Below are 21,950 nucleotides of genomic sequence, written 5' to 3' on the forward strand. Positions count from 1 at the left end.
AAAATTTGTCCACAAAACTGAATGAAAGTCTACAATAAGGAAGGGGCATGTGGAGGAAATGCTGGTATTGAGACATACCCGTACTGAAAACTGCATGTAAATATTAAAGTAACATAGAAAGTGAGCGTGAAGGCCCTTGGAGTTAGAGTCGATGCGGGGGCCGTAATCGCCAAGAACTTAGCAAAGCCGAACTTATGGTGCAGGTCAGCATAGCCAACGTCCCTTAATAAAACCTCGGTTTTATAATAATAAATATTATAATTACTATCACTTAAATAATCATACTTGGATAACAAATTCATAACTTTTACACTTAAAACAACATAATGTTTATAGAAATCTTTTTGCTTAAGAATGTCTGTTGAAGTACCTAGAACAATACATAGAGGAAAAGTGCCTACCCTATTCTTCTAATGTGCTTATTACAGGGAGGAGACAAAGTTGGGCACAAAATCAATGTCTTCAATATTGATATTTTTCAGAAACTTATATACACACAAACTTTGAGCGGAACTTTATCAATATCCTGCTGTGATGTATGTAGCAGCAATGTTTTACGTTATTTATATGGTATATGTACTACATCATGTAGTAAAACAAGAAAAACTGATGAAAATAGGGATAAAGAATTTTTTTACTTTGTTTTAGATAAAATTTGCACTAATACTAAATTAATATCTAACAATTATACTTATGAACTAAATAGTGAGCATTTCATGGGACTAATCGCTAAGTGCATTTAAGAAGTGTATGAAGAGGGGTGATGACTATCATGGTGTGATAGGTGTCAAGGATAAAGTGAACCAAGCCCAAGAAAAAAATAGAATACTTTCGTGTTCAATCAAATTTTAGTAATAAAACGGATTTATTTTTGAATATTGGTAACAATTGCCCGTCGGGGTCGTTTTTAAATCATAATATTGGGCTAAAATTGCAATATCTGTATAAAATTAACTTAATGCAAATTTAAAAGGTTTCCTCCAGTGTAGCTTTGGCTAAGATAGCCATCATGGTATAGAGCGTTCCAAATTCAATACGAAAACGTAGGCAAAGGATGCCAAAGATGCGGTTAATCTTCTTGAGAAAACCCTTTCTTTCAAAGGAATATCATACATATATGTAACTCCACGCGTGTTTGAAGTATAATATAATTTTGTGTATAGATCCCTTGATATCAATTAGAATAAAGAGGCCCTTCAAATCAGCATATCAAGACAAGAAAGGAAGGCACGATTTATTCGTAAAATACTCCCTTCGCTTTGTTAAGGCCATTCGACATTCTAAGAAAAGGAACTCCTTTTTGAAGTCTTTATTTGCTTAGTTGAGACGAAAGCAAAAAAATCTCGGAGGCACTGAAAATTTCATCAATAAACCGAAGGAAATCTGCAAATTGGACTTTACCAGAAAAATTATTTTGTCGCTCTTTTTCCTAAGAAATATAGTTAGTTGGTAAGGTTTTTTTTGGGTTTCGAAAAACTTTTATGGTTCTTTTTTAAAGAATTACTACAAGTGAAGTTTGATATATTCCTTAAAGTGAAGACTACATTTAATTAAGGAATCTTAAATTTTACAATTTTTGACTGGGAATTCTCCAAATTTAATCTTGCTCATAAGTTCCTCTACATGGCCAATTTGAGCCGGTTTTTGAAGTATGGTTTTTAAGGCGTCGTTTCTAGAAAAAAAATTTTTAAGAATTTATTTGAATAAGAGTTCTGTGAGCATTTCGGAAAACTCATACAGTAAAGAACACATGTCCCTTTTAATAAAGGAACTTCACGAGAGAGAGTTTGAATTTTTAACGTGTAAATTTTGTAAACTTCGTATTGCTATAGGTAAGCCCCTGTAAAGTAGCAATTTTTAGGTGTTTCTGATTATATTTGTGGAGTTTTTCTTAGAAAGTTTCGCGTATTTGGAAACGATTTGTAGACATTTAGGATATTTTTGCAGTTTTTACGAGAGCAGATTGAAGGATATTCAACAATAATTGAAGACAATTATATAGAATTGCCGTCACAGAATGAATTTAAGGCAACTAAAATCATCATCTATAAACTTGATTTGTAAATTTCGAAGACCGTTAAAATTTAATATTTTTTTCGGGCTTGGTCCCATACGTCCTTTAATACTGACCCAAAGCTAAAGTCTTAGTTATATTTAACAAGAGAATAATGACCGCGTGCAACCTTTTACAGTCAATATTACACGGGATCGATGCTCAATTCTCAAAGGTTCAAGAAATTTTTACATAAATATCCATATTCAGAATATTGCGAATAAAGACTGTCCCAGAAACATTGGTACAAATGAGTATATAGTGTCAAGCAGGTAAGAAAACATAGCAATTCAGTGAAATATGCTTTAAAGTTGCTGGGTTTTATTCTAGAAGCTATATGTACATTTTTTTAATTTAGGGGTTTGCATAGATTTTGTATTACGGGCTAGCCATTATTCAGACAGGGCTTGTTGGAATACTTACGACAAATTATTTTCAATCTTCTGGATTATTAATTGAGATGCTTAGGCACCATTTTGCCTTTCTACCTATCCTCTTTCATACCTCTTTGCGTCATGGCCCATTATAAACGTTAAAATTTAAATACTTGAAAATCATAATATTAACAAATTCATTATTTTGAAAAATTAACGACAATAAAGAGAAATAACTGGTTTTTGCTATTTGATGCAAAGTGTGTATGTTTGCAAATAATTCGATACGCTGTTAACATTAAAACGCGTCCCCGCAGGATATTGTTTGCTAGTCTTGTTAATTTCGACATAGTTATTTTCGATTTATTTTTTTTGGTAACTACATATATTTTCAATATTTAATATGCGATTGTGTGACCTCCAAACTACCATTTTCTGAATTTATGAGTAGCTTTTTTCCCCATTCCCTAGCGCTGTAGATCTATTTTTATCAATGATTCTGGGACACCCCGGATATTCAAAGTTTCATATCAATCTTCCAATTTCCTCCGTTAATTCCAAAAACACTCGACATCTTTTGGCACCCAAACCCCACTATTGTGATACTCATGCCTTAAATAGACAATTTTTCAAATGTTCTTTCTTAGTTGTAACTAAGAACATTTTAAAGATTGCCTAACTACTAACACGTAAATAAATACTGAATACGTCACGTACTTAACCCTAAAAATCTCACAGATATATTGGCAAAAATTCTAAAGCTTCCTCAAAAACCCAAATAAATTGGCAGATCATTATCACCCTACTTCCCTCTATAGCTTCCTCTCACTGAATAAATCTAAAAGGTTCTTACTTTCTTTTACCCCCAAATAGCCCCCCAATGAGTCTGAACACATTTGCGTCAGGAATCTGCCCCTTCAGCGCAGCCCCTGCTAATGCATTTGATAAACTATCAATAGTTTCCTGCTCTTTGCTCTTTGGTTTTGATTGAGTGCTTTTCCCTTTCACTTCCTCTTCCAATTCTTTGAAAATTCGATGGTGATCGTCTTCAGAAGTTTGCGTGGCAAAGGAAGAGTCCACTTCTAGATCTTTTTCCAAATCTTTAAACACATCATCATCAGATTTTGACGAGCCAGCTTGCCGCTTAATTACTATTTTAGCATTAGCCTCAGGAGTGGGTAAAAATTCATAGGTACTCGTTTCTGGAATTTTGTTTGGTTTGGTAGGCTCAGGAGTATCAAGGGTGTTAAAAAGCTCTACTTCCTTCTTCATTAAATTGTCTTCAGTTGTATATTTATCACTACCTCTTGAGGTTTTTGGGCTAGATGCAATCATTTCTACATCTTTGGGCATAACTTCAGGTAAGCGATCAGCTATCTCCACACTTCCCAACTCAATTCCTGGTTCTTTAGCAGCGCCTTGAGCCATATCAACACTCTCCAAATGCAGGTTGTCTTTTACCTTCTCAACGCTAATATTCTCCAGTACTGGTGTTGGATATGATTGATTTGATTTGGGGGTTGTTTGCTCCCCACTGTCAACTTCAAGACTTTCCACTGACTTCAGGCTCAACATTGTAGTAGTTTCTTCCTTTGTGATGGTCGAGGGTGCGGAAATGTCTACTTCCGCAATGAGCATTGGACCTTCTTCAACTAGATCTGCTGCAGTTCTGTCTTTAAGACCTACAGTAGTGCTCTCTTCAGTAGTTCCAGTAGTATTGTCCTCATCAATAGGAGAAGGTTGGTTTAGAAGTTCTTCAGGCAAAGCTCCAGCTCTAAAATCAATCAAAGACTGATTAATTTTCAACCACTCACTATTGAACGTTTCGTTTCTGGTTTGATTATTTAGTAATTCAATCACGTCTGGCAAAATTTTTTCCGCTTCAGAATCAGTTTTTTGGACATTAATAACTGTGTCTCCAACTGAGGGCATAGCATCGGGAATCGGAGGATATGCGGGATTTTGTTCTATAATTATCGCGGGCTCATTGTTTCTAGAGGTAGTTGCTACAACAATGGTTGTAGTCTCAGAAGTGTCCTTGGTGTCATTTAATGCTGCAGTGGTTTCTTCTAATACAGTTTTGTTGGATACGTCTTCATGTGGCTGCTCAATACTGCTAGTCAGGGTAGTGAGGCTTTCCTGATCTTCAGTGGGCGCTTGAGTTGTCGTAGTCGTAACAGTAGTTTTATTCTTTCTCTTCACCAAGCTCAAAATATGAGTACTCTCTGACAGTTTCAGCTCTAAGTCGTTAGTGTCGACGCTTTTATCCTCTTCAGTTTCCTTTATTGTGGTATCATTAGTGACGTTCTCTGCGACAACTAAAGGTGATACGCTTTGCAAAGCATTTTGGGGGATTATTTTCACTTCATGTACTTCCAGACTCTCCTCAACTCCTCCTCTCTGTAGACCTTCTGCTCCAATAATGGTAATAACACTGTCTGGAGTAGTGGTGTCGTTCTCGGCAAGCACGCCCCCTTTCTTTAGTATCAGAAGTTTATCACCCACTCTCAGCACTGGAGGGGGATGCTGAAAGACTTCTGAGACCTAAATTGATTTATTAATAAAATTTTAATAGTTAGTTTTGAGATATTATTACATACCTCGCTGGATTCAGGCTCAGAATCAATATTCAGATCATTGACACTATTTTCGCTAGTAGGCAAGGCCTCTTCAATTAAAAGAGTACCTTGCGGTTCTGAAATGAAGATTTTGGGTGGTGCTGTCACTGGGATTTCCTTCCTTTCAGGGATGATTTCTTGAATGGTTATTCTAAGATTTAAAAGTACGTTGGCATGGATGTGTAACACGACAATTAGTCAGATTATTATTTACCTGTGATGCAAGTTAACTTCCTTGGCAGGAACTTCCTGGAAAGATGGAGCTACAGTGACTAAATCGCTGGTGTCGGGGACTTTATTGCTATCATCTGAGAATGTGCTGAGTGTTGGTTGTACAAATGGTTCAGTAGCATTATTAGACTCTTGCCACAGATCCAGGTTTACAGGTTTGAGCGTATTCACAGGAGGTTCAGTGATGACGATCGATCGGTCTAGGACTGCATCTGTTGAGAACACAGAATGTGTGAATGATGAGGTATTCATTCATGTTCTAAGGTTAAAATATTCTAAAGGCCTAAAGGTAAAATTATCATATTTTTGAGTGAATAAAAATCAGGAAATTGACAAATCTAAATCTTTTAAACACAGAATTTCTCAGAAAAATTGTAGGAATAACAAAAACACACAATACATTTGTTTTACACCATATCACAAATTAAGGAAGATAAAAAAAAATTACTTACCAATAGGTGGACAGTGATCATACTTAGGACAACAAGTCCCTGGTACTCTCTTCCCCTCACAATCATTCCTTATATAACAGGACACTTCCGCACATTGTACTTCTCCACCTCGGCAATAACACACCTTGCATTCTCCTCCAGGATTAGTCTCCAATTTCTCCCCATTGGCGTAGATTTTTCCATTATGCTCGCACTCTAGAATAAAAAAAATAAAACTTTTAAACTTACACGTATTGAGACATGATTATTGGTAACATTACAATAGCTGCCATACCGTTTTCGTTGAAAATATGGAATGCTGAACAATAGAGGCAGGATACAAAAGAAAGAAATTGATTGTTTTGGACCGAGCTAGCGTTCCCATCGGTGCATTTGATGTCCCATTTGAATATCGTCCAGCACCACTTCATTTGCCAGGGATTTAATGAAAGGCATGTCAAGTGATTCCCTGGTCTGGGATTAAAATAGTCGACAGCCCCTGGCTGGCCGGATTAGGCAGCCAATTATTGTTTTAATTGTGTTTCGAACCCTGCGAGAGTTCGAAATTATGAAGGATTTATGTTCTAGTCGATCGAAGCGATTTTTTTTGTTTTTCATAAGAAGTTAATGACGCAATTACTCACTGTGATCAATGAGAGGATGAGAAGCTCGAGGGTTTTGGGTGTAAGTGAACGATTGCTCGATGGAATTTTCATAGTTGGCACAAAATTGTTTTTCGGTTCAAAAGAGAACAAACTTCTGAGTGGGAGGAAGGTTATGGAAAAAAAGAAGAACGTGAAATTATTTACCCTAATTAAACCCACAATAGTAGCCAGTGTGGAATTTGTCTTCGGGAATCCATTTCTGGCAATTAAGAAAAAGACTAATAGAGTGGGGGTCCTTACAATAATATTGTCTTCAAAGTAGTTTTGCCTCATGTAGTAAATCTATTGATCACATTCACGATTCTTAATTACTCAGTATCAAATGAGAAGGAAATTACTGGCTACATCGACTATGTTCCCGGTTTTCTTAAAAAAAGTTCGAAGGATATTGTTCAAGATAAACAGATCTATATATTCAGATGGGTACGATTGGGGTTATCGGTGATTGGAGAAATAAATTGATTATGATAAATGATTCCATGTATTATATGCTCTGGATTGTGCTTAAGAAGGGTAATAAAATGTGAATTTATCATATCGATTTCAGAACTGAGCTTCTACAAGAAGTAGGACGAAATTCTAATTGACTGAAATCTTTAGTCTCAGCCTCTGGGCAGAATACCAATAAAACTCAAATTAAGAGCAATATGTATGTAGGTTCTTATTTCGTCAGTTTAGGGTATAATTTAAAGATGTGTTTATGAGGATGGACGCGGTTTTTTTTTTCACTTCGAAATCGAATCGAATATCAGTAACAACTGGAGTTGTAATCGTATAGGAATTTCCCATCTTCGGGAAAGTCGTAAATACTAAACTCTCTAGTAGCGCACCATGGGCGTACCCTGGTTGGGGTGCCCTCGACATCACGTGTACTATCCGTCTCCTTGGATAAAGGTGCTGAAGGTGATACGAAGTCCTTCGTCGGCAGTAATTGCATCTACATCATAAGGGGCGAAAAAGCTTATCATCAGTAATACCTATGTCGACAAAATAACTCGATGGGAATTCTCACGCACCAGCCAAAGTCTACCATGAGCGTGCCAAAAGGGTACATCATCTCCTTAACAATAATTTAACCCTAACTATTTACAATGTACCACCTTTCCTATAGAGTCTCGACGTAATCGAAAACACAATGCAATATAATTAAAAACTATGTACAGGGTGGTTGATTCGACTACTGGATCCTACATGTATAATGTCTGTGATTTGATTGATCATATTCCGAGATGTAGAAAATAAAGATGTACATCTACTATATGAATTAGGAACAGAGTTTAATTAAGAAAATTTGCTGCATTACGTTTTTAACTAATTTTCCTCTTTTGAGCGACAAAAATCTTTAATTCCGTGAAATGGAAAAATTTTCCTACTTTCTTTTTACAAAAATTCAAACCAACTCTACTAATTAAAGTGGAGGTAATTAAATTCCAGACACCGCTAACTTCCTGCTTATTTAAGTACTTCCAGAGCTTCTAAAGATTAAAAAGTGAATATTTTACACATTTACTTCAATTCCAGGCTATCTTAAACACAATTCGTATTCTATAATAAACAAAAAATTATGGAAATCGATTTTCATAGTTTCTTCACATTGTGCTCCAAATGCATATGCGAAAACACAATACGATAGAAGATATTCAATATTATATAAATAAATAGAAAAACTTTGCGTGGAAGTAACAAATATCTTATAATTTGGAAATTATATATTTTCAGAAGAATTGTATTGACATATGCTCAATGCAACATATGGAAGGAATCCAAGATTCAGTTGTATTATATTCGGTTGAATCATTTCCTTATGAAAATATGGAAGGATCCTTAAAGAAACAGTAGTTTTGAATTTTTTTAAAATCAAATAACGCTCTGCACAATTAAGACTAACGGTAACAAACAAATAAAAAAATTAGTAAAATTGAAGGCATGTTACAAACGAACTCGCGTTGGAAAGTACGGATTGTCTTCTCTACTTATATCAGTGTTTACAGCTGACACAAAGGACGACACTTCCATCATATTCATGGCGATCCCAATTTTAAAGATGAAAAGGCAAAAAAAATAATAAATAGCCTTCTTACCAAGTTCTAAATAACTTACAAAATGTGAACTACCCTTTGGTAGGTAGTACCATATGTTTGAAATTGATACTTTGAAATTAGGACAACCATATTTCATTTTTATGGCGTGTATTGGTTGCTATTCTTACATGCCCGTGAATTCTTAATTATACATAGAAAAACCAAAGGTCCCGCACCAATTCTTTTACAAATGTTCATGCAAATGTTGGAACACGTCAAATATTGTTTTTAGTTGCGCATTTTTTAACGTAACAGATATGTATATACAGGGTTACGCAAGTAGTGGATAAATGTACTTTTCATTATTTTTATTGTAGGACCCTATGTTTCTTATAATGTTTTTAAGCTCTCTGAAAAATTCTGAATATATTTCATGTAACATACCCATGTCTAAATTTAACGGTTATTGAAACATTTCCAATTAGAGCGGAGTGCCTAAAAAGTTCTTTTAATACAAGGCACACCACATTGACAAAAGTGAAAAACTGCAATTCGGGGTGCGAAATTTTTTATAAAAGTGCACAATTGAAAGGATACGATGGTGGACATGTTACATGGAAATGAGTTCAATGGAACAATGTGAGAAAAATTAAAAGATATGTCAAAATCCCTCTGACAAATGGTTATTTCTTTTTGCGAGATTATTGATTTGATCTGTATAATATTTCTGAAATGAACATTTATTTATCTGATCTCTACTCACCACATTGGTAATCTGGACAGCACCTATTCGGTCTATGTATAGCCTTACATCCAGGCTTCTTAGCACATTGCACTGTCTCACACAGTACCACCCCTGGAGGCTGGCACTTGCATTTTAAACATGGCTGTTCTGCTGGCACCGTCTCGTCAGCCCCATACACCACATCTCCTACGATGCAAACTGAAAAAAATATAATAAAAAGTGGTAACTTTTTTAATAAAACCCTCGAGTCTTCTCCATCGGTTACCGCACCCCATTCAGCGACAAGCGACAACTCAGTCGACAGACGGGGAACCGAATTAAATCACGTCTTTCTGATATATTAGCTACTTGAAAGCTGACACAGCTCTCAGGATTTGACGCTCAAAAGCCCAATAAATAGCTAAATCAGCCGGAGACCGTCTTCAAATACGTCTATGATACCTCTTCAGAAGATGACACTTGAAGTGCCTGATTTATTGAATGTAATAAAGGATTAAAAAAAAGTTCCAGAATTCTCCATTAATATTAAATTCTCTATTCCACAAAGAGATGTGGGGTGTTTGCTTATGGAAGTCACGTTATTCAAAGACGAGCGAAAATAACGAAAACAAAGAGTTTCACGGCTATATCAAAAGCCATTCTATCTAACAATTTGGACAACGTTTTGATAAAATCTACTACCTTGCACTGGCAAAGCAATATCAAGCCAGAGTTCTGGCTAAAGCCAGCTTAAGGTAGACGCAAATAAGATAAGACGTGACAACGTTCTTGCAGCGTGGTAATTGCGAGGATTTGAAGCATTTCAGCACCCAGCTATTTTATTATGGCTTCAATAGAAGCCACTATATGAAATTCAAATGCAAAGAATAATTGGAAACCCTTTCACGAAAACACCATTTTCGGTTGCCATCCAATTTTTCCTACAAGCTCTTATCATTTTCCCCTATTTCCCGAAATCGACCTGCAACCCTCGAGGATATTTGTTTCCCTGGATTTATTTGGTTTAAGATGTGAAACGAGCAAAGTCGATTGACAGAAATTATGCCTTTGTAAAATTGAAGAAGCATCTTAATATACATACTTTTTGATTTTAAGTAAAAGGCAAGGGTCCCGCTTTTTCGTTTACAAAAAAACCTAAATTTCGTAGAAAAATACTAGAATTTCTGAGGTTGATTGGATTATTATTGCGATTTTTGTAACTATGTTAATTCGAAAAAAGTAACAGCCTGCATACATACAGGGTGTTAGTGAAATAGGTGTCGGAAATTTAGTCAATGATTAATAACATCATTTTAAACAAAAAATTTCGGTATAACATTTTTTTCATTACATTACGCGTGCCAAAGTCAACTATGTCTGATTTGCCATATGCAAGAAATCGATATATTCTAATATGCATATAGGGCAAGCAAAGCTGTAGTGTCAATGCATTGAGAGTTCCTGCCTCTAAAATCAATGAAGGATACAGGAATTGTTATTAAGAAGATATTAAATTTGTTGTTTTAGGTGGAATACCTTGTACATTTTTTTCAGGCAATTGCATATGTTATGTTTTTCACGTTAGATCAATGTTGTACTAGTATTTGGTTCTAAAACTTCAGAATATTAAAGAAAAACTCGAATTTCAAAAATTGAAAGAATAAAGATTATTACGACGTCAGAATAATTTCATTGTTTTAAATTGTTCTTTAACATGGGCAAGATCATTGTGTTTTTTAGTGTTTATATCTGAAAGAGATATAATTTAAGTTATTAGTTATAAAAATGAAAAAAAAAAAACAAATTCTAATAAGAAATGTTTCCCTTTTAAGTTAGTTCAGGTTATCCTGCATATCTTTGCTTTTATTCATGTAAAAAAAAACATCTAAATTAATTAAGGAAGCTTGGGGCATGGAAAATTTAAAAATACTATGCAATTAGTGCCCAGGAACGATAACAAATATTTTTTGTTATTAAATTCGAAATTCTCTATGGGACCTAGATATAAAAACTTGGAATAGTCATTGTTAAGATTTCGCATCTATATATTATTTTAAATGCAACAACGTGTGAATTTTTGCATTTTAACCCCCTGGAAATCGCCAAACTCTCTATTAGGTCTATACCTAATACTGGCAGTTTTCTAGTTTTGTGTTTCTAAAATTCAAAACAAAATTTAAGAATTTCATATTTGTCGAAAAGTACTGCGAATCATTTTTCCAGTTACAGTTACTCACCTTGTGGCTGATTTGATTCATTATCTGGTTCAACATCCGGAGGATAGACCTCCCGCACCATTCGTATTGATCTTTTAACGAGGCCTGGAAATAAAATATGTGGATGTAATCAACAGCTGCCTAAGACTTGGTAAGATTATTTATTGCTATGCACTTAATATTCGTAACGTGGCAATTCAGTAAATACGAATTCGGAGAACTCGATACAAAGCAAAACTATACAAACTTCAGTCGTTTCTCATTTTTCCAGAGACGTTGATAAATCTAAGCGAAAGCAATACATTCCTTCCAAAGTTTCTTTACTCTTGTGTAACTGATGATATTTACAATCTTGCAATGAGTTTTCCACATTTTTCTTCTACAGGTGTACGACGATTTAATATCTTTATTATAATATGATGACGATAAATATGGCAGGATCGTTGTACAAAACAAACATAGTGGTGACCAAGAAGAATGTTACTAATATAATTTTCAGTAATGTTCCGTACACTACGGTAATATTAGCCAGATTTCGCAGTAACATTTCCGAAACAATTTGTACCAGTGATTTACCAGAATGTTATCGGCAAATTTCGGAAATTTGAAGGAAGATAACTTTAATTCTTTCGACACCTTCTGGTAACGAGGATGTTTACTCCGCATCGACCTCTGTACACTGTCAGCATTCTAGATCATGTGTCGAATCTGAAATTTTATCGGAAAGGGAAGAAGAAGGTGACGGTCATAAATACTTTGATCTTGACTTAGCTACATATGTAATGAGTTGAAAAAAAAACGATTTTTTGCAAAACGCAAATTTTCGCGGCGTGGCGAGTTTAGCTGAGCAACACGAGTTACACAAAATTTTTCATTCCACCAATTCACATTCCAACACAAGACGCTAACGTCATATGCGTAAAAATATGTTTCGCAATCAGTAACAAAAATTAAAACATTTTACAACTTTCCATTGTCATTAGTGAAAAATAAGTAATTTTTACCTGCTAAAATTCTTAGGCCGAGATGTCGGATCATGCCTCAAGCGTGGTTTAACAAAACCTCAAACCGAGCTTTCACAAGTTTTGACGTCTATAAGAAATGTGTTACTGCCACAATAACATCAATCTGCCATAAACACATTTTTTACGTATATTTGTATATACCAAGATCGGGTTTAGCAAAGTCGTGGTTAGGCCACGATTCAACAGCTCTGCCTTAGTGGTTGAGCTCGTCCTTTTCTTGTAATATAGTTTTTTGCATTTTGCCTTACTAAACATAGTTAAATAATACAAATAACATATGTGATGACACAATGCGACTCTATTTAAACCGGTCGTGGATTGAAATCTATTATCGAATATTACAGTAAATTATGGTAAACTACGGGATATTTTTACCAGAAATTAAATCCCCGACAATTTGTCACCACCAGACAAACACTATTTTAATAATTAAAACCAAAACGGACATCCTTTTAAATTAGAAGCACCTTTGCAAAAAAAAAAACTAATTATTGCTGTTACATCTTAAACAATAACTTTGAAGGGAAAATTCCCATCCTAACCTACCAGACACTTAATTCCTAATTCCCATTTTTACAGCATAATTTTTTTGAATAATTATTGTCCGAAATGATTTGCATTATCCATTGTTCACATAAATTAGCCATATCTGTTGATCAAACCATAAACTCGGTGTTACAATAATACGTTTGCTGTTTATTATCTTGTGACAGTGTAAATATGGAAATAACATAACAGTAAAATTGCAGAACTAATAGACAATTCAGGGAGAGTGTTCACATAAACAGGAATCGATAATCTCAGTCTAAAATTAAGCTTTATTTCCATAATGGTTCGGTTGAGCAACGGAGCATGATTCCTCTTATATCTTCATAATAGGTTTCGATAGTCTGATTATCGACCAATATACGGGTCCAAACATTTTTTTATACATCGTTAGAACTGTGGCAGGAAATGCTGAAAGTACTGTAAACTCACAGGTGGAAGTAGCGTCATTAGCCCTAGGATCAGTTTCAAATAATGAAATTTATGCTCAATTTTGCAGTATTGTTATCGATTAACTTAATGGTCGAAATTGGCCAAATTGCATTGGTCCTGAATTGGTAATGAGCAAATCAGCATTGCAGGTTGCAAATTTAATAGCTCAGATGTTTAATCAATCATAGCTAATGCGTCAGGACTACAAATAACTTCGTTTAGGTGGGCAATCATAGATGTTTCACGTCCATTGCAGTTCCTGCACAATCGTGCTGACATTGACCCTTTAGGCGATTTTTCCACACAATTTCTTTTTTTTTTTTTTAAACAATGAAATAAAGATCGTCCAGCCTTGGCGGGAATTTCATAAAAAACGCTTAGGCAACCATTTATGGATAAAACAAGCGAGAACTGATCTGGTGCTGATTCACGACAATGGGGATTTCAGTTTAACTGAAATGGCCACTAAGTACACACAGACAATGCAATGCCACTTTTGATATTTTACACGAATATAATAATTTTCTCGTTTTGCAATGGGTAATGGTCCGCTCGTGCTGCATACAATTAAACAATAAGTCAAGACGTTTTGCAAGATTCGGTAATTTGTTTTTTGGGGTTTAGTTAGATAATTAGGAAGAAGTAATGCATTCTAAAATCGGAAAAGTTTCGTAATTTTCGTGATTTTAATTGCAACGGTATAAGAAGGGTCAACCACTCTCGAAGTGTGGGTTTCAACAAAAAAAGGTCAGTAAAATTATATAAGTTAAAGAAAGTGAGCTTTAATTTGAAAGCTAATGGCAGGGAAATATATTTATTTAAAAGTTTAAAGTTTAATAAGTTTTCTCTGAAAATATTATTTTTGAATACGAGATTGGAAAATAGCATGTTCCCGTGCGCACGTGACAGCTTGGCCGGCTTCAGGGAGTGGGACGGAAGAAATCATGTAAGCACGGGAAAATCCACTTCGGACCTGTAATGAATTATTCTTTTCATTATTTAGACCCTGAAAACAGCAAGCATTACCTTGAATAAAGTTACTAGTTATTATTTAATACTTACTTCACAAATAATAGCCTGACAATAATACAATCTTGTCTTTATATTTCGGCATGTGTACTAAACGATACGAGTCCGGAAGATGGCATTTTTCCGTGCCCTTACGGAAAAGAAATATTTTCAGTGTCGCACGGTGAAAACGATTTCTCTTTCAAAAACATACGACTAAATGCACGTGCTTGTCTTTGTTTAAGGTTTCTTTAGTTATTTCCGGGCTGCCTAAAAGCACCTCAAGAAAGTGTCACGTGTTTCTCCCATTCTGATTCGGATTGGAAGATATAAATTAGACATTTAAATGGCTTTAAACTGATTACAGGGTTTAAAATCTGCAATTCCTGAAGGTTTGCCCCTAAGAACTTAATGCCTTGTTATGTATAAGGAAGATTTATCTGAAACATGTGGCAGATTTGTATGTCTACTTGAAGAACCCCCTTTCCGATTAACCAATTTCGGTTTAGTAATTTTTTACTAGTTAATGTAAATGATTACTCATACGTAAGGTGTCAAATTGCGCAAATTCGATTAAATAAAAATGACCACTCGATGATGCACTTTCACCGGTTTTATTTGCAGGTTTATCCTATATGGTAATTGGTTACATAATTCTATTCTTTCAAGCGAATATTAAATATTTATTAGTTAGGATAACTATGTTGTAAATTGTTTCTTGTTTGTGGTTTGAAAAGAGATAATTAATGAAGATGCAGACCCATTTGTGCTGACCTACATTTAATGTTCAGTGATGGCATTATTTAATTTTCAATTTCGATCTAAGTAAAGAAAGAGAAATTATTGCTAGATAACATTTTAAATAGCATTAAATAAATTAAGGACAAAAAACGACAAGTCATAGGACCATTTCAAGAAAACAGATGAGAAGTAATTGAGTAAGTTCCAAAAAATTCCGAGCATGATATGAATATCTAAAATAGACAAAAAATGCCTTTTATGAGCCTTATTTGAAGAACAGAATTTCTCTAAATGTATCAACTCACTGGCGGATATTGCTTTGTGGACCGAAATGTATTGTATTTGGAACATCTGAGACAGAAGCTTTAATGTTTCAATGGTTGCCTTTGAAACTGCATAACGAATTATTATTGAAGATACATAATTCCTTACTAAATTGTAAATATGTAATGATTGATCGATTTGCAGCCTAAAATGTTACACTCGATTCAGGAAAAGTTTCCTTTTTAAACAAAATAACAAAGCATATATTTCTGTATTAGCTAGATAAATAAAGTTATTCAGGTTTGCTATTCACCAACATGGAAATCTCAAAAATTCACACTTCGCCTCAATACGCAAGCATTGAGTCAAAGTGTTACTCTAGGGACCCTTTTTAAATTACAATTTTAAGCGCGTTGCCTTGAGGCCTTGATTCGTCTATATGAATTTTCTTTCATCTAACCCCATCGCCCGATGGTAAGTCCAATACTATCCGCAACCATTACCCAAGTATATTTTCTTCAAATTTACAAATACGACTTTAAACAATTAATATTGTTCAAAACTAGTGATATATAAATACGTTTTTCGTTTATTAGAGAAAAACCAGTGAAAAAACAATATTTTTTAATGACAAAAAACACAAATATGTTGTTTTTTCACGCTTACTTACATACGTAAATTAATTAGTTTTTCTTTGATGCATGTAGGTCCGCACTCGTTCCGTTTAAAGTGTAGTTATTAAATTGATATGCAATGTGCTCTACAATAAAATCCGTCCTACATTTTCTGTTCATAACAGACAAAATTGCTGAATTTCTGACAAAGATTATTTTTCTGGATGACATTGTGAATTAAAAAAAATTATATTTCCAAAAAGAAACAACGTTTTAACCACTAAACCCCGAAACAACTCTGATCTTTCACTTCTAAACGACCTTTCGATTCTCCTCAGCATTCCTATACACCTTTCTAGTCCAGTTTTGCTTTATCCGGAAATGCCTTATCCAGTCGAACACAGAACGAACAAAATGGCCAACCGACGTTGAAGTTGTTTAATACAAAATTAATGAATACGCTACTAAGTTAGGTCGGGCATTTTGCGACTGGAAATTAATTACGTTTTTAGAAATTAAACCGAGATACATGGGAGACTAACCAAAATGAAAGGGGACTGAAATCTAACCAGGCAACTAAACCGTAAAACTGGCTGGAAATGATTAATGGAATGTTGCGTGTTTTATGCCAGACCACTCGGTAACTTCATTTGGAAGTTGCATGACATGTGGTACCGTGCATCTGGGCTAATTTATGTTGAATTGGAAATCACAATATTCCAGTTAATACCGAGGAAGGAAATTGAAAAATGAAGAACCTTCGAAATTTGAAGGTGGAATGAGATTTCCTAGCGATGTCACTAATAAAAATGCTGTGGATGTTCCCAAACAAAATTGAATTCGGGTGGAAATTACCAATAAAGCAGCCGAAAGGAATAATTTTGTCAGCTGGTGTGGATTTAATGCTTGAGGGGAGATTATTCAATTACTTTCCAGGGATGAGACACTCTAATACACTCACCCTTGCAATTTGTGGGAAACTGCATAAAAATATAGAAATATATGTAGACTTTGAAATTCCCCTATTGTGGCTCAAATGCAGCAATATATTTCAAATTTCCTGCTCAATTGAAACTAGAATTTTATATGACTTGCACTGGATTGGTGAATTTCACTTTAAAATTCTAATACCTACATTTAATGAGGTTATTTTACGTCTTCGCGCTGCTTAAGCTAGTCGTACATATGCAATACAAATATAAGAAGAAGGAAACCATAAACTGTTCAAGTAAAACCCGAACTGCTCTTTCTCGAGTGTACCTATAAAGGAAATAATGACCTAAAAGAAAATGAGATTTTCGAAGGAAATTGGCAATAAAGAAACGAAAACATGATGTTTCCATTCGATAGATGTAGAAAGCTTGGGGGAAGGATGTTATTGATTGAAAATGGTGTCTCAGGAAAAAGAGACTCTCTTTATTCATTATTTAGTTATCTGTAAGACAATTTGTTTTAAAGTGACTATAAAGCTAGAGTTTTAATTGACAATGAACTCGTTGAATATTATTCTGAAGAAACGAACAAAGGAAATATCGTCAATTCCATTGCATTATTAAGAATCATTTAAGACAAAGGACTTGGGCATAAGTGAGGCCTCAAAATGTCTATTCCTAGATATCAGTGCAGTCCTCAACAATAATCCGAATGTAGGAAACATCTGTAGATCGCCTTGGAATAGGGACACTGATTTCACTTCCAAATTAATGACATGTAAGGGGATTTGCCGCAAATCAATAAACCAAAAGTTTGAATAAAAACTCTGGCGCGGAAATAATTAAAGAGTGTGGAATGAAAGATAACATTAAACAGACGTTTCAATAGTCTCTTCTTCTACGTAAATTCTTTAAGAGAGTCCTGCAAAACCATCTCATCTACCTTTGGTTTCATCTGATTCTAATCCAATACAAATTAATGAATATTTCATACAACAGTAGGACAATATATGAAAGTTAATTTTATTGACTAACACAAATAATTTTTTCTGATACAAGACATATTCAAATATGTTAAATTTAACGGAAGTTCTCTTGAAAACCTCTAGAATATCGACATATTAGTTGTTCCCAAATGGGTTCGAACATGATAATTCAAGTTAAAAGAACCGTCAATTTACATACTTGTTCTTCCTAATTTGTATCCCTCCTCTGAAAGATTAAATGCGAAGCTCTACATCGTAAATAAGACGTTCAACTGGCTTTTAAAAGATTAAAGGATTTCTAACGAAATTTCTCTAATTCGCGAAAGAAATCGCAACTCAATGTGGATATTGGATTTAGTGTTAATCGGTTCAGGAGATACGTGAGCACGTTTGGCCAACTCAACAAAACAACAATACAAAATTCCACACAAAACTTTTAGGATTTGAGTTGGGTTTAGCATGACACATCGTAAAGTTTATTGTATGATTGATCGTAGCAAAAAAGTGACTAGCTTTGATAGATCTTTGGCTAGTACCGACCCACCTCAGTATCGATCCTACCTCAGACTAGTAGCGAGTACCTGCCAGTTAGAAAGAACACTCGCAAAATCCAAAAATTGTGTATAAATCTGTAGATGTATAAATTATCAAAATCCGCGGAAAAAGTCGAACACAAAAGCTAAAATCAAATACCAAAATATCGTGGAAACATCTCAAAAATCATTGTTTTTACCAGCAACGAAAACATCGTGCAGCAATGAAATCGTAATTTGTTCAGTACCTATAATTATAAATTTTCCTGTCTTAAACACATGGAATCAAAATTGCCATACTGAGAGGTCATAATTTCCAATGGCAAGATCATGTGGTTCGTTCTTGAACGCCAGTGCGTATCATGCTCAATGAACATTCAATGAACCGGAACTGATTTCTCTTAATATTTATATCCTTCAATCAACAGCAAAATTTTTACATGCGTTGGTATTCTGTCGAAAAATGGGTTAATAGAATCGCAAAAATGCCAATTTTCGATACTCATAAAGCGCACGAACTCGCCTGTGCACTACCCTCCACGAACTAGGGCATAATTTAAATTATGTGTGTAATACATTAAACTGGAATTGAATCCACAAATGAAAGTCATATAAAACTCAATCGATTAAACTAGCGCCATGGGCTCTGAAATTATATTAACGATGTTTCCTATTTGGTTTAGGTTGACGTGTATAAATCACTGTAATCCAGCGATGCGGTTCGGTGGATTTTTCAAATTGGCATTTCGCGAGAATTTGCCAGAAACATCCCTTGAGTGATTAGTTTCCGGCGTTGTCTGCACCCGAAAAATGGGATCATAAAACTAGAAAATTCGCTTAGAATTCTTAAAAATGCAAAGTTCATGAATTTTTCATCACTTAGCGCTAGGGAATTCAAGCCAAGATTTCGAGAGATGTTCCCGCATATTTTATAATGTATCGTAAAATTAAGAAACTTTCCGCAACTCCCCGGACAAAAACGGGAAACCGAACTTTTCCACGGATTCAGTTCTCGGGATCCTATTACTTATTTCAAAGGCCCTCGAGAACGATTCCGGGCCGCATTTCTATAAAATTCGTATCGGGGAAATTTCACGTTTTAAAAGGGCAACCATCCATATTACCTAATGGCGAAACTCCATTAACCAATTTGCCATTAATGTATAATATCGGTGGAAAAAATCGCTTTATTCTTACCAGCATTAGCGGGGCTATTGAGCAGGAAATTTATGGCCACGAACAGGACAAGCCGGAAACTACTGCTTCCATTCATCTTTCTGCAAAGAATAAATCGCATTAGTACATACAAAAGGGTTTTGAGATATCGAGAAAATGCTATACAATAGACTCAACATTTATGGTTGTATTGGACAATATGGTATTTGAAAAAAAAACCTTCAATGAAAGAAATCTTGAGTGAAGCGAAGTGGAATTTTCTTTCGTTTTCCAAGACACATTGTAGAATTCTTCCTTGCGTATTCGCCATTTTGTCTATATCCAAAGAAATCACCATGTTACACCGTTTAAACACAAATCCAATCACGCGATCCCTACTGATATAAATAATCCCAAATCCTCCCATACTCCTGTACAATTCCACCCCAAACGTGATTTTATTGAATTAATAAATCTCCATGTAACTCGACGCGAGCAGACATCAGGTTAACCACAAAACATACAATTCTATAGATATAGATATATCCGACTAACAATAATGGAACAACGTTAATCCTTTGCGCCCCCGGCACCAAAACGTCAAGGTACACGATTGGGGTTGAACCCACGTTTAATTCCGACTGAAAATGGCGCCTGTAATTAAGGGTTGTTAATGTCCTTAGATCAATATCTCCCTTTCAAATGCAAGCTTCGTTCAGGTTATGGGGGTTCGCTCAGATTTGTAAAAGCAATGTTTTAATTGGATGGAACTCTGAATCTGTGAGTCCCAGATCCATCCAATTCAACTAAGAGTAAAAGTAATTTTACTTAAAAATTTTGGTTGCCGATAACGATTACCAGTTGAATGTCCTTTGGGAAAAAAAGGATTTGTGGACAATTAAATATGAGATTATTCGCAGTTTTACTAGTGCTGCAGATGATTTATAGTCAATACCATATATGGTTTGATTTAGAGATTCCTGGACAAGCATGCATCACATGCATGTGCTTTTGTGGCACAAATTTGGTTTCTTGGAAATAGAACTTTGTTAAACGAAGTAAAATTTTCAAAAAAAGATTTTTTTTAATCAACAAAATAAACACTTTTGGGCTGATCGTAATCAACAAGTGATTAAAAGAAATTGCATTTCGAGGAAGAATCAACTTAAATGCTTTTTTCTCCTGAAAGGTAATCATATAAATTCCATCAAATACCTCGAAATCCTAAGGTCGGTCTTAAATAAATGTTTAGAAAATCTTACTATAGAACAATATCGCACCGGTTGAATATAGAACTACACAGAGCACCGACTCGATGCAGCCAGCAGTAAGGGAGGAGGGAGCTCTTTGAAATGTTAACGGCTGTTGGTTTAGACGTTTGGGTCAGTGAAATTGGTCTGCTAGATGTTCCGATTTTACCTCAGTAGATTTTTAATTCTCAGGTAAGATAAAAAAACAAATAAGTCAACAATACACTAACAAACGGTAAAGAGGAATTACGATAACGCGTAATCAGCTGCATTCACAAGCTTGATGTAAATGTGATCCAGAAGGCCACAAATAAGTCTGTATACAGTGCTTGTAAGAAGTATTACAACATGTCTATAATTTTATAAAAATACATTTTTTTGTTAGATAGAAGAATTATGAGTTTTACACAGAATAAGCATTGCAAATTTTTTTAGAAAAAAATGCAATAATTTCGACTATTTTAAAAAATGGATAAAAATCAAGGATAACTCTGCAGCAAAACGTCTAATAAAAAAATTATTCAAATTAAAGATATTCATTTCCTGAAAGACTTCAAGAATCTGTAAAAAAATACGGGGTTCCCGTTTAAACAAAAAAGTTGTCCTTGAAATAACTTTCTAATGACGTTTTGGCTAAAACTCATCATTTTCATTATATGTCCTCGTCTTTACCCGACAACTTTTATTTGAAACTTTGTTTCATGCAACGTACCGTTTTTGAGTAATCTTCCATCACAGTTTTAAATAGGACACTCTGTATATAACAGGTTCTTTTCCAGAATTTCATTTTCGGATGAAGCAACGTTTTGCTTAAATGGATCTATTCATCGACGTAACTGTCGCAATTGTTCTAGAGACAACGCTCATTGGATGTGGACACTACATAGACAACATCCGCAATAACTCAATGTATGGATGAAGATATGGGGAATAGACAGCCAATAATATTTGGTTCCAACGAGATGCTGCACCACCTCATTATGCTATGGTTGTGAGAGAGTATCTTGATGAGATTTTCCCTCGGGGATGGACTGGTAGAAGAGACGTAATAGAATGGCCGCCACGTTCTGCAGATCTTACGCCGCTTCATTTTATTTTGTGGGGCCATTTAAAAGGTTCCGTTTACAAAAA

The 21,950-nt window shown here is 34.8% G+C and overlaps 1 protein-coding gene across 1 annotated transcript in view; it reads right to left on the bottom strand.

The window, feature by feature from the left end:
• Positions 1-238: 238 nt before the first annotated feature.
• The window catches only part of LOC136350243 (bromodomain-containing protein DDB_G0270170), a 38,637-nt gene continuing 16,925 nt past the window's right edge, over positions 239-21,950 (bottom strand). The window contains exons 2-8 of the mRNA XM_066301788.1: positions 19,612-19,691; positions 11,355-11,438; positions 9,157-9,336; positions 5,729-5,923; positions 5,260-5,488; positions 5,028-5,196; positions 239-4,971 (exon numbers count right to left, since the gene is read on the bottom strand). Coding sequence (XP_066157885.1) covers positions 3,277-4,971; positions 5,028-5,196; positions 5,260-5,488; positions 5,729-5,923; positions 9,157-9,336; positions 11,355-11,438; positions 19,612-19,687 — 2,628 coding nt within the window. The 5' untranslated portion in view covers positions 19,688-19,691 and the 3' untranslated portion in view covers positions 239-3,276. The remainder of the gene's footprint in view (positions 4,972-5,027; positions 5,197-5,259; positions 5,489-5,728; positions 5,924-9,156; positions 9,337-11,354; positions 11,439-19,611; positions 19,692-21,950) is intronic.

Source organism: Euwallacea fornicatus, chromosome 1, assembly GCF_040115645.1.
Source record: "Euwallacea fornicatus isolate EFF26 chromosome 1, ASM4011564v1, whole genome shotgun sequence".
Taxonomy (NCBI): Eukaryota; Metazoa; Arthropoda; class Insecta; order Coleoptera; family Curculionidae; genus Euwallacea; species Euwallacea fornicatus.